This window comes from Lactuca virosa, chromosome 6 (genome assembly GCF_052849685.1).
Source record: "Lactuca virosa cultivar CGN04683 chromosome 6, Lactuca_virosa_CGN04683_v6, whole genome shotgun sequence".
NCBI lineage: Eukaryota > Viridiplantae > Streptophyta > Magnoliopsida > Asterales > Asteraceae > Lactuca > Lactuca virosa.
This window is the reverse complement of record NC_136431.1, coordinates 263,069,993-263,083,085: the sequence shown is the minus strand read 5'-3', so window position 1 is coordinate 263,083,085 and position 13,093 is coordinate 263,069,993. Positions and strand designations below refer to the sequence as shown.

Genomic DNA, 13,093 nt, shown 5'->3' with positions numbered 1-13,093 from the left:
AAATTAATTATAGATCAACACTAATTAAATAATATGATTTTATATTAATATATTAGAACTTATAATATATTAATAAATCATAACTTATACTATTCTCAAAAGATTAATCGTAAATTGTTCGGGTGAAGTGCAACCCAAATGGACCATGCCGGGTCGGGTCAAGTACATACCAAATATAGTTATGGACTTAGACACTATCTCCAACACCAACTGCGGTGTCCTAGGTGGCGTCAATTGCGAAACTATTCCGCATTCCTTGAGGTAGTCGTGGAATTCAAGACTAAGATACTCACCACCTCGATCGGATCGGAGCATCTTAATTTTCCTTCCCAACTGATTCTCCATTTCCTGCTTAAACTCTTTGAGCTTTTCAAAGGTTTCTGACTTGTGCTTGATTAAGTAGATATACCCATATCTGCTATAATCATCTGTGAAAGTCATATAGAAGCGGCTCGCATCCCTTATGGTGGATCTAAAGGGCCCACACACATCGGTGTGTATGAGATCCAATAAACCCTCACCCCTTTCACAAGTACTAGTGAAGGGTGACTTGGTCATCTTTCCAAGTAAACAAGACTCGCACACATCATCGTCCCTAAGGCCGAATGACTCCAACACTCCATCCTTTTGGAGTTGGGCTATGCGTTTCTTGTTGACGTGTCCAAGATGACAATGCCACAAGCATGCTTTGTCTAAACTATTAGAAGAGTCGATATGCTATACATCATTCCCTAAGTTATCTACAACCATCACAGTTTCATATATTCCATTACAAGGCAATGCTTCAAAATAGAAAACACCATTAAAGAAGGTATTAATAGAACCTTTTTCATTATCAAACTAAAATCTAAATCCTTGTTTATATAAACCATGAAAAGAAATGATGTTTCTTGTCATTTCAGGCGAATAACAATAATTATTCAAATCTAGTCCTTATCCATTACTAAGCACTAAAGAGTAAACTCTACATCCCTATTTATTCTTAGGCCCGGCAAATCAATCCTATTTATTCTTAGGCCTTGGTGACTGGCGACGCTCTTCTGTTCCCCATGATCAAGTTTATCTTCCCATGCTCCACATCCCTATTTCTTCTTAGGCCCTGCAAATCAGAACAAATATGAAAACCACACCTTGTATCGAGAACCCAAGAAATAGCATGCAATGAATTATTAGATTGAATAGAATAAATACTTGTGAAGGATGGTTTTATCTTTCCATCCTTGATATCCTGCAGATACTTCAGGCAACTTCGTTTCCAATACCCTTTCTCATGGCAGTGGTAGCACTCTGCATCCTTCGGGTTGGAGGAGGGTGCAGCGGGACCAGCCTTGGTTCCACTAGAAGAGGTGTCATCTTGGGACTTTCCCTTATGGTGTCTCTTGGAGGGAGCTTTCCTCTTTTTACCCTTCCCCTGCCCAATAGACAAGATGGGGGCAACAAAAGTAGGAGTTGATGCAATGGATTTGTCCTTGAGGTTGCTCTCACCAGTCCTCAACAGGCCTTGAAGCTTGCTCAACGTGACCTCCTCTTTGTTCATGTGGTAGGTCATGCGGAACTGGTTGTAGCAAGGAGGAAAGGGGTGAAGAATAATATCAATCGCCAGCTCCTCATCGAAGTTAACATTTAACTTCTACAGGCGGTCGACATATCTATGCATTTACTGCGGATGAGCAGTGACAGACTCTCCATCCCTCATCTTGGTCGAGATCATCGAAGTGATGATCTCGTACCTTTCCTGCCTAACACTTTGGTGGTACCTGTCTAGTAGATCCTGGTGCATCTCATAGGGATAGTAGTCCTTGCAGGACTTTTGGAGTTCTGCGGTCATAGTCGCGAGCATGATGCAATGGACTTTCGTAGCATCTCGCTCGTGGGCCTCAAGGGCAGCGATCTCCTCGGGAGTAGCATTGTTGACATTCACCTCCTTCAGCTCCTTGTCGAGGACATACTCCTTGTCCTCGTAGCGGGTAACCATTCGAATGTTACGGATCCAATCATTGAAATTGGACCCATCGAAAATTACCCTCCCACACAAATTCATGAGTGAGAATGAGTCGGAAGAGTTCGAGCCGGAAGCGTTGTTGTTCGAGTTAGACATCTGAAAAAGAAAAGAGACAAAGTTTGATTAGATAAGAATCCCCAATTAAACACCCAAATGAGAAATTAGGGCTAGGATCCAAAAACATTATTCACAATTTAGAAAAGGAATGTCGTAATCCAAACAGCAAATAATTTGAAGGTAAGTGAATGACGATTCACTAATTTCCACCATGAAAAACAAAAGCAATTAAGTTTTAGATGTTTTGAAACTCCTAGATCTTTTGAGATTCATTGAACTTTTCAATGGCATGTTTAAGTCTCGATATGCCCTTCAAGTTTGTGACTGGGATACCGAGGATCACAAACTAGGTGTGAATAACCATGCAAATGTACTTGGTGCCCTCGATGTTACAGTTGCCTAATCAATGTGCCGGTTAGCCACACACACTCCATTGATCTATGACAAACATCGAGTCACCCTTTGCCACCTTTGCTAGACCCAAATTAGTGTTCCGGTTAACCACACACGCTCCACTAACGTCTTAGCAATGGTACAAAGTGTAATTTCATGGAATAGCATCAATTTCACATTTTTCCTAAAGTAACTAAGATTGAGAATTTTAATAAAACATTTAGTTACTTTATTAACCATTATACTTTTAATGAGGATTTAGTTTCCCTATCCTACCCGTTCGGCTAACGACCCTCCACCAATCAAGGAAGCAGTGGCTGAGAGTGGACACGCATTAAACTGCAATTTTATAGGCAACACCCTTATACCCCCTTATAGATCGGCTTCGTGAATGAGACCTACTAACGGTAAGACTAGCATTTATCTTATACATATATAATTATTATTCTTATAATATTATAATAGTATAAAGGGTGAATTTTAAGGGGGCAAGTGCAAGATCGAGCACCGCCTGCAGTCGAGAAGTCTAAGAATTAGATACTCATTCGAAGGAATATAGAAGTTACGATTATTACTTAGGATAAAGAGATAACGTATGGAGTCATTATACAGCCATGTTTCGTTGATGATTGCGGGACGTAATCATCCTAAGGGGGAGATAATTGTAACGTCCGCAGATCTGGGCTAGTCAATTTAGAGACGATGAGCATCAAAAATGAGTTTTTGATGGAAGATTATTTAGAAGTATTAATCTTAACCAAGTTGTAGTATATGTTACAAGGGTTCCGTACATATAAAGAACGCCGAAATCCGAGTTATAACGAAGAAGTTATGGCCCGTCGAAGTTTATGGCAAAACCGGCACGACACCGGGAGACGTAAATAGTGAATTTACGGTAGAAGACTTTTTAGCCTTAGTGATCTAAACAAAATTTGTAGTATACGTTAAACCGAGAACATACAAAAAAAGAACGCCCAAATCTGACTTTGTATGAGGAAGTTATGAATTTTCTAAGATTTGGCATAGCAGTGCACGACCCGAAACTCGAATTTTAGTTCGAGCTGTTTTTGGCCTACGAGACCTAAATGAGAGTTGAAGATCTCATTAATAGGAACTCAACGGTAAAAAGACAGACGAAAACGGAGTCCGTATGTAGAAGTTATGAATTTTACGCGGACATTTAACAATATAATATGCTCCTACTGTTAAATTTAAGATCGGTCGAGAATTAGCCGACGGAGTCTAAATGAAAGTTTTAGATCTTGTTTTTACCTACGTGTGGATATAAAGAATGTCGAGATTAGAGCTCGTATGTTAAAGATATGGACGAAACTTGGTCCCTACTCTTCGAGCGCGATAAATTCGATACAGTTTTGTAAATCTGAGATAGAATGAGAATTAGCTGACGGTGTCTAAATGAAAGTTGTAGTACTCGTAAATACCAACGCATGGATATAAAAAACATCAAAAATGGAGTTCGTATGAACGAGTTACAAATTATAATAGCATATTTACGTATTAAAATAAAGTATAAATCATATATACGTACACATATATATACAAATGTATATATCATTAGAAAGGTATCGACGATGCGGTTATTATAAGACTAGTGTTGAGTACGTTCGACATTAGTTTAGTACCAATATCGTTAAATCTATTTAAAATAGTATTATGAAGGGGTGTTTAGTCTTTTATATAACTATAAGGTCATTAAGTAATTATGGAGGGTAGTTTTTGTAAATTCAATTACTATAAATAAGAGGCTTGGGCTCTCATATTTCTTGCACCATTATCTTGATTAAAGAGTCTTTCTCTTCTTATCCCCCGAGCATTTCGGTCCCTCGTGATTCGACTTCTCTTTCTGTAGTTTTAGTATAGTAAGGTGAGCCCTGAAGCGCTGCACAAATCTTTTTTAGAAAGATTCAGCGACGAAGTTCTGCCCCTGCAAAGCCCGACTCCTAGCTAAAACCCCCTTGTAAGTAAGTTATGCTTACCTATTTTAATATAGCTTATATTTAAAATTAGTATTGTTATTATGAACTTATAATAAATATTTGAGCTATTATTATGACTTATATAAGTGTCGTTATAATATCTTTTTAACTACTCGCGGTACGGGGAATCTGGTTTAAAGGGCCGCATAGGGTTGTTGGATTTCAGAAGTGCTATATGCCAAAATGGTCATGCCCTCCGGTGTTTTATGTTTGGCCCCTGTCTGTACATAGTGGTTGGAAAGTATTGTTTAAACGCTTATATAATAATAATAATGCTAAGACTAATAATTAGTCACGGTAAATATTAGACTAAAATCTAGTGGTAATAATACTAGGTTTCGTCGAAGGAAATTATATTGTTAAGAAGCGAAGTGCTGTCCGAGTTTGGAATCATCACTTTAACAAGTGATTGCATAGTTACTTTCATCTTACACATATATATGAAGTATTTTATATAAATTACGTGCTATGTGTGCATATTATCTGTATACTTGTTATTTATGTTGGATGAACGATTTTATACATGTTTTAAATGATTTAAACTGTATATGTATTTTATATCTACAAAATATGTTGGGTAAAACATGGGTAGATGAATGATGAGGGTTGAAAGCTAATATAGAGGAACATTAGCAGTATGGACATAGTGCCCTATAGGTGAACATTGGCAGCAATGGACCTAGTACCCTATAGATGAGCATTGGCAGCTGCGCCACAATCTGTAGATGTTTTTGATCTACTCTAAACATCCTAGCAGCTGCGCTCTAAGGATAGTATCGGCAGCTGCGCCTAATAGAGAGCATCATAACCCTGGCAACTGCGCCCAAAGGACAATATCGGCAGTTGCGCCTAATAGAGAATGTCATAATTCTGGCAGTTGCGCCTAAACGATATATTAGCAGATGCGCTTAATAGATAATATTGACAGTTGTGTCATTGGCAACGATGGACTTCGTGCCTATTCCTTAGGATAATCCTTAGGAATGAATGAACGAGGAATAGCTGATTCTTAGGGTAAATCCTTAAGAGTAAAGAAGATAATGGGGATGGGTAATTGGGTTAATTGTTTGATGATTAAACATAATAATTATATTATTGTGGGTTGAAAACCCTATGTACTCACCAGGTTTCCCAACCTGACCCACTCAGTTTATTTGTATCACAGGTGTCGATATGAGGTTACATTACACTGAGGGATTAAGGAGATATAAATCACTAGTGATAATGAATGTAAGTTCTGTTTATGCTTATGTTTCTGTATTGACGATGACATCCCAATATTTTAAAATGAATAAAAATACATTTCTTCGGAAATGCTTTGGTAATGTATTTATCATGTTTTTCTGGGAACAAATTCCGCAACACATTTCTTCAAAATGATACTCTGATTTTTAAATAAAGCATAAACAAAAAAATCGGTCTTTTCTGTCCGTGAAAATGGGGATGTCACAATTAATTGGTGATTATCTAATTTTGACCTAATCCAATTTCTATGCAAGATGATTAATCAAATAATTCAAGTAATTAAGGTTTATCATATAAGGCAATAATTATCTAATTAATTGATAAATATCTTTTATTTTGACAAGGATAATCACATGGTATCAATAAAAATCGGATTTTATCAATTGAAAATATTTTTGGTAATTATCCCAAGTCAAATTAGGCCAAAATCCCGAAAATCCTTTTGTCTGACACTCCGACTCGCCGAGTCACTTACAGGACTCGCCGAGTTCATCTAACTCGTCGAGTTCATCAGGTGACTCGACGAGTTTGTCAGCCAGAAGGCAGATTTTTCGATTTCAAGCAATGAATAAACACACAATGCATCAAATACAATAGAAACCAAGCAAGGCTCTGATACCACTGATGGGTTTTGAGCAAAACATTAATCCTATGGTGTACATGCAAAACCCTAAAGCTTTGGATCTAGGTTTCTCTATTGTACATGCAAGTTATCCAAAGCTTATAAACCCTAGATCTAGCATATCAAAATCGAAATAACATATAAAACAGGTTCAGATGATTAGCTTTTGATTGTTGCAAGAATCTTCAAGCTTTGAGAGCCTAGTATCACAAATGTAATACCTCTAATCGATCACAAACACAAATGCAAGAAGGATAATCTTGGAGAGAGGACATGGAGGCACAAAATCGGATCTAAGGACTCTAGGGTTCTTCTGGTAGCTGATTTTGGATGCCCTGGGGTCCCTTATATAGTGGTGCTGCTAGGGTTTCAGCCAAAAACCCTAATTGGATGACTTAGGCCTTAAGCAGTCCAATGGAACATTTTGGAATTGAGGCTTGGACGATTTCAAGGTGGGCTTCCACCCTAATTTTGTCCACCCCCTTAATCCACAAGATCCACAGCCCAAAATCCAATTATCTTATAATTGCAATTTCAGTCCCCTTAAGTTCAATTAATCTCTTTTGATCACAGTAATTAATTCTTGAACAATATTAATTAACTAATATGATTGCTCTTTTAATATATTAATATTATAATATATGAATAAACCATAATAACCTCTTTCTCCATTAATTATCCGGTCAAGTTGCTTTGGTGAAGGCAACCCAAAAAGACCATGCTACAACCGGGTCAAGTACATACCAAATATAGTTATGAACTTAGACACTAATCCAAAACATTAATCCCCAACTCTTCATTAATTATCGCTTCAGTGGACTACTTATCTTTGTAGTTTTACAGAGCTGCCAATTCTGCTCAACTTTCAAAGGTTTGCTGAAGATTTCTCTTACATTCCCTTGTAAATTCTGAGTTATGACTTTTGAATTATATTTTTGAGTTTTCTAGTTATTTTATCGTATTTATAGGATTTTTTTATGTAATTGAAATTGAATGCTTTTGTTTATCAACAAGTCAAAGATTCTAAGTATTTTGTATTTAGCCATGCTTTCTCAAATGTCGAAACTGGAATAAACTTACAAATTATAACTTTGAATTGCATTTTTCTTCAAAACATCATATAAATAGCGAGTCTAATGAAACTTAATTTTCTACTATTCTTGCAGATTAATTTTGGTAATTTATTGTTCTTATTGCATCAAAAGGTACAAATCCTGAATTAAATTCATGAACATCAAGTTATGGAATTGTGTCATCATTTTGCATTTATTCTTTTTAAATTGTTTTTTTTTTTTGGTAATGTTTATCAACTAAATAGTATTTATTAAAATGTGTGTTTTTTATTTAAGAATATTTCATATGTTGTTTACTGAATAAACTAATGTTTATAAAAATATGATAGTTATTTTAGTTTTTGCATTTTCTAATGTATCAAATTTTTGGAAGATCTAGAAAATCTAATTATTGAAAATATGTTGTGTTATTTTATTAATTTAATTTTTGGAATTGTATTTGAAAATATGATAGGTTATTTTAATTTCTGGAAATCTGATAGGTTATCTTAGTTTATGAAAATATAAAATGTTGGTTCTTATACTGATTGTTGTTTTTGTTTATTTTGTGGTTACAGATAGCTAACTCAAGAAATATTAAATGAATTAGCAATTTTGAGTATCAAAAGTCAATTTGTACAAATTCTTGGTTATCATAAATTAAGAGATGTTTTTGTTTCAAAAAATACATGGAAACATAGTTTTAGATGAGTCTATGTATGTTATTGTTTGTATAAACCTCAGTTAATTTGGCTATAAAATTTATTTTATTTTTTTCTATATACATTTTTTATATAAAGGGCACTAATTTAGTATCTCGCCCCGAGCATTTAAAATCATTGGACCGACAAATTGTTATTATGAATATATATCAATCAAAAGCTTTCTTTTACTTACCTATATTTTATACAAATATGCTAAACTAGAAGCTTCAAACTTCTATATTCTATTTATATGTTGATGCTAAACAATATGAGACTTCAAGCAGAATTCATTTTACATTAATGTCATTTTGGAATAGTATAAACGTGAATTGGAAAATCAACCTATGGATCTTGTTATTTACAAAACTACAAAAGTTGAAGCTTTTAGCTAAACGTTCATTCCAAAATAGAATTTTAAAAATCCATTCAAATTACAACATTTTGGTCGAAGATACAAGACATGATTGGCAAACCTAGCATTGTAGCTAGAAGCCGAAAGGTGTAAATTTTATATGTGTATAAATTTTTGATAAAAATGGTTTTAGCTTTTAAATGTGTAAAATTACGTAAAACCTAAAAGTTAAAAGCTCTAAAAGAACTTGAAGTAATTTTTAAAATATAAGTTTTTGTTTAAATAAAAGCTAAAAGCTCGTACGGTCGAACAAAATTTTGTTTTCTTAAAATTTAAAAGCTAAACGCTCTTAGCATTTATTTTTTTAAATTTTAAGAAAGTAAAATTTTATTTGATGGTACGAGCTTTTAGTTTTTATTTAAACAACAATTTATATTTTAAAAACTACTTCAAGTATTTTTTAAATTTTTTTTTTGGAGTTTTTATCTTTTAGGCTTTACTTAATTTTACATATTTTTGGAAGACCTTTAACATACTCATAATCTAATATGTTGCTTAGATGTGCATAAACTGTTTTTTTTTTAAATTTATTCAAACCAATTTTTTTCCCGGTTTAATATTTTAGGGCTTAAACAAAATTTCATTTCCCTGAATATGTTTCTCTAAAAAATGTGTGGAGCGACATAAATAATTGTAATACGGTTGTAACATCCTAAATTAAGACAATTTTTTTTAAAAAAAATTAATAAAACTGTAATCTAAAACCTCATCATAAAACCATGGTGGAACAAAGTGTATCAAATACATCATAAAACATTTGAGTAATCATAATATGCGGAATGAGGTGGTATATGCACTGCAATCATCCCAGACTCTTCACATTCGAACCAGAAGTACCTAAAACATAAACTGAAAACCGTAAGCACAAAGATTAGTGAGTTTCCCAAAATACCACATACCATACATAATAAGCGGATAATGGACCCCGCTCGTCATCGGGCCCCGCCCGATATACATATAATCATAAAACAGATAAACACATAACACATGCAATATTTACAAAGATAAATAGCATACAAAATGGTCATCGGGGCCCGCTCGGTAAGCATACAAGCACATAACACATGCAAGAGTCACGCATACATCTAGCCTCCTAACATACCAAACCATGGGCCGATATTGATGCCTTCGACCTGCTAAACACAATAAGGAAACTCACCTCTAGCTGCTGAAATACGTAAATAAATCTCTGCCTGCTGGTCCGGAAAATCCACGTGTTATCATTGAACAAAATAATATCAAATTATTAATTTGAATTCGGCCCAACCAAGAATCTAAGCTACTTAGCACATAACCAAGGTAAAAGACCATTTTACCCTTTATCTAACTTGACACAAAGCCAAGGTCCAACTCAACCACTCAAAAGGCTCAAATCCTAAATGGCAACCCAAAGCTCAATTAATGGCCCAATCTTCCAAATTGGGCCCCAAATCCATGATAGGCCTAAATTCAAGGAAGCCCAACATACTAGCCCCACGTCCAAAACAAAAGTCTAATGGCCCAACAAGGCCCAAACTTACAAAGTCTAAAACATGGCTCAATACCAAGAACGTCAAGCCCAAAAGCCCATCTGATGAGTACGCGGGGCGTACTCAACTTGTACGTTTAGTGTACTCTATTCGGGGCTAGTACGCGTAGCGTACCAGCTGGGTAGGCCCAACGTACTCCCCAGATTGCCAACCCACTCCATTCAGCACTTAATCGGTTGAGACCTCAAGCCAAACTCTCAGATATGGTCCTAAAGGTTGACTTATCACGTAAAGTTGGCAACTTTACACTCATGCATGGCTTAATGGGACTCAAGGCTAAAAAAGAGCTTAATAAAGGTCTTAAAACTTGCATGGACCATTAACATCCATTAAATTTGCATTTTTATGAACATAGGGCCTAAATGGAGCTAAGATCTAGCATCCATTGCTTCTTGAGTCGATCAAAAAACTCATCTTTAACACAAAAGATTCCAAAATGCACACAAGACTCCATAAAACAGATCTAACACAAATGATCATCAAGGGGTGAGCTTTTTACCTCAAAAAGCTTGCTAATGAGAAGGTAATCCTGGATCTACAGGCTCAAGTCACTCCTCTAAGAGTTCCTCTTTTTCTTCTTCACCAGAAAAACACGAAAAAAAATCACTCTCAACCTTCAAAAACTCACCAAATGCTCTTAGGGTTTCAATTTCAGGGTAAAAGGGAGATGGATGATGATCAAAAGTGTCCAAGAGGTGTTATAATGAGGTTTAAATATGGTATAAACCCTAAAAATTAAGGTTTGTCGCTGCACTACGTATGCCATGCGTACTCTACGTACGCCCCGCGTACATGGATGAAACCCGCGATCATCTGATGGGCTAGTACGCTAAGCGTACTCATAGAGTACACCCCGCGTATTAGCCAGATACCAAAATGTTAACAAATTTTCATTAAGGGCTAAAAGAGAAACTTACCAAAACTTGAATGTTACAATGGTTTTTATCCATTTCCTTAGATTTGTTCATAACCAATTTCAATTGTACGATCTGAATCTAATTTATCATTTAAAATATGATTCAGTTAAATTTGATTAGGACCCGATTTCAATATAATACAGCTTTGGGTGATATTTAGAGGTGCATATTTACTAGTTTTAGTTTTTAAAAACCGGTCCGATTTTTAACATGTTTTTTCTAGATCGATTTCGGTGGTAACCAGTTTGGTTTTTCGGTTTTATGAAGTAAAATTAAGTTAAAAACTGTTTTTTTGGATGAAAAAACCAGTGCGATTCAATTATATTAAATAAAAACCGATAAGAAAAAGAAGAATAACGATTTCAAACTTTTAGTAAAACTTATTACTACCGACAATTCGGTTTGAACTTTGAACCTAATTGGGTTTGAAAAAACGCTTCTCAAACCCATTCGGTTATTTTTTGTCGGTTAAAAAACCGGTTTATTTGGCTATTTGGATTTTGATAAAAGATTTTGGTATGGACCTCTAAAATTTTAGTCCATTTTAATCAATTGAACATAGCCGACCCATGTTGCATTACGGGCCAGCTATTTTCTCAAATGGGCTTAGTAGGGTTTTCAAAAGAGGCACCATATAAAAACATTGTTTCGTGGTTTCTCCTCAATTGCTGAAGATCGAGATCAGGCGGCGGAACCCTTCTCGACTTGCAACTCCCGAACGCTGTTGTCATTATGGTTTGTTCTCGAGCTTATCGTTTTTTTTCTATCACCTTCGTCGATACATAGCTCTCAATTGATGATTTCGTTGAAAATATTTGCAGACTTTTAAGAGAAGAAACGGCGGACGTAACAAGCATGGTCGTGGCCATGTTAAGTTTATTCGCTGCTCCAATTGCGGTAAATGCTGTCCGAAGGTATGGAATCGAGTTTTTTTTTTTTTTTTTTTTTTTTTTCGTATAATTCTATTCAAGTTATCAATCGTATGCTAATATGTATACCGATTATTATATTATGAATCAATTAATAATCTTTTACTCCTTCCAACTGTTGATATCAGGATAAGGCTATCAAGAGATTTCTTGTGAGGAACATAGTTGAACAAGCTGCAGTTAGAGATGTTCAAGAAGCTTGTGCTTTTGAACGTAAGTGTTGTAGTCATTCAGTATCATTACTTTATATGTTTATCGTTATGCTAAGTTAATTACTCTTTTGTTTTAGAATACACTCTTCCAAAACTGTACGTGAAGATGCAGTACTGTGTTTCTTGTGCAATTCACTCGAAGGTTGTCAGAGTTCGCTCAAGGGTTGACAGGAGGAACCGTGAACCTCCAAAGAGATTCTCTCGTCCAAGAGTATTCATTTCACTTATTTCTTTTCTTCTTTTCTCATTAAGTGCTGTATGGATTAATTCCAAAATGAATATATTCATAAATAATTCACATACTAAAGGGATGAACGAACGTGTTGCAGGATGATCTTCCCAAACCTGGTCAAGCACCCCGCCCAGGTGGTGCTGCTGGCCCAGCTCCTGTGCGTACATGAAGATGAAGATAAAGATGAAGATGCTGATGATTCTCTATGAATGATTATTAGCCTTGAAGTTAATTTTGGGTATGTTTTTGTTATGGCTTCTTCATTTAGCTTTCTTTAGCCTAGCATTGGTCTGGTGCATGTTGTCAATGTTATTCCATGACAAGTATTTTGGAAATCTTTAATTTTATAAGATAATTTTGTTTGTTATTTTTATTCTGTTACATATATTTGTCTTCGAGTTTAAATCGGGAAAAGATCTGTATGAAAAAAAATTCATGTAACAATTGTATGTCGTTACAATGTTGAATGATATTGGAAATTGAACTGTCAAAAAGTTGATTGTTAAACTAAGAAAAATGAAATATCTTCATACTTATGTTCTTATTTATCTTCTCATCTATTTAACAAGTGTTTGGATGAATTATTAATTTTATCAAATTATTATCATTTTAACCATTTCACAGGAAGATAAATACTAATTTCATTAATGTGTGTTTTATTACTACACTAACGCAACGACAATGTTTAATGCTATTGGAAATAGGACTGTCCATAAGCTGATTATTAATCTAATTTCAGTAATGTGTGTTTTATTACTACACTAATCCAATGAAGCAATGAGAGTTAACA

The 13,093-nt window shown here is 35.0% G+C and overlaps 1 protein-coding gene across 1 annotated transcript; it reads left to right on the top strand.

The window, feature by feature from the left end:
* The first annotated feature begins 11,563 nt into the window (after positions 1–11,563).
* On the top strand, positions 11,564–12,670 carry LOC145119958 (small ribosomal subunit protein eS26x-like). Its single transcript, XM_079055736.1, has 5 exons — positions 11,564–11,665; positions 11,752–11,844; positions 11,988–12,072; positions 12,149–12,282; positions 12,401–12,670. The coding sequence occupies exons 1-5, from the start codon at positions 11,663–11,665 to the stop codon at positions 12,470–12,472; spliced, it is 387 nt and encodes a 128-aa protein (XP_078911862.1). The 5' UTR covers positions 11,564–11,662; the 3' UTR covers positions 12,473–12,670.
* The last annotated feature ends 423 nt before the right edge of the window (positions 12,671–13,093 follow it).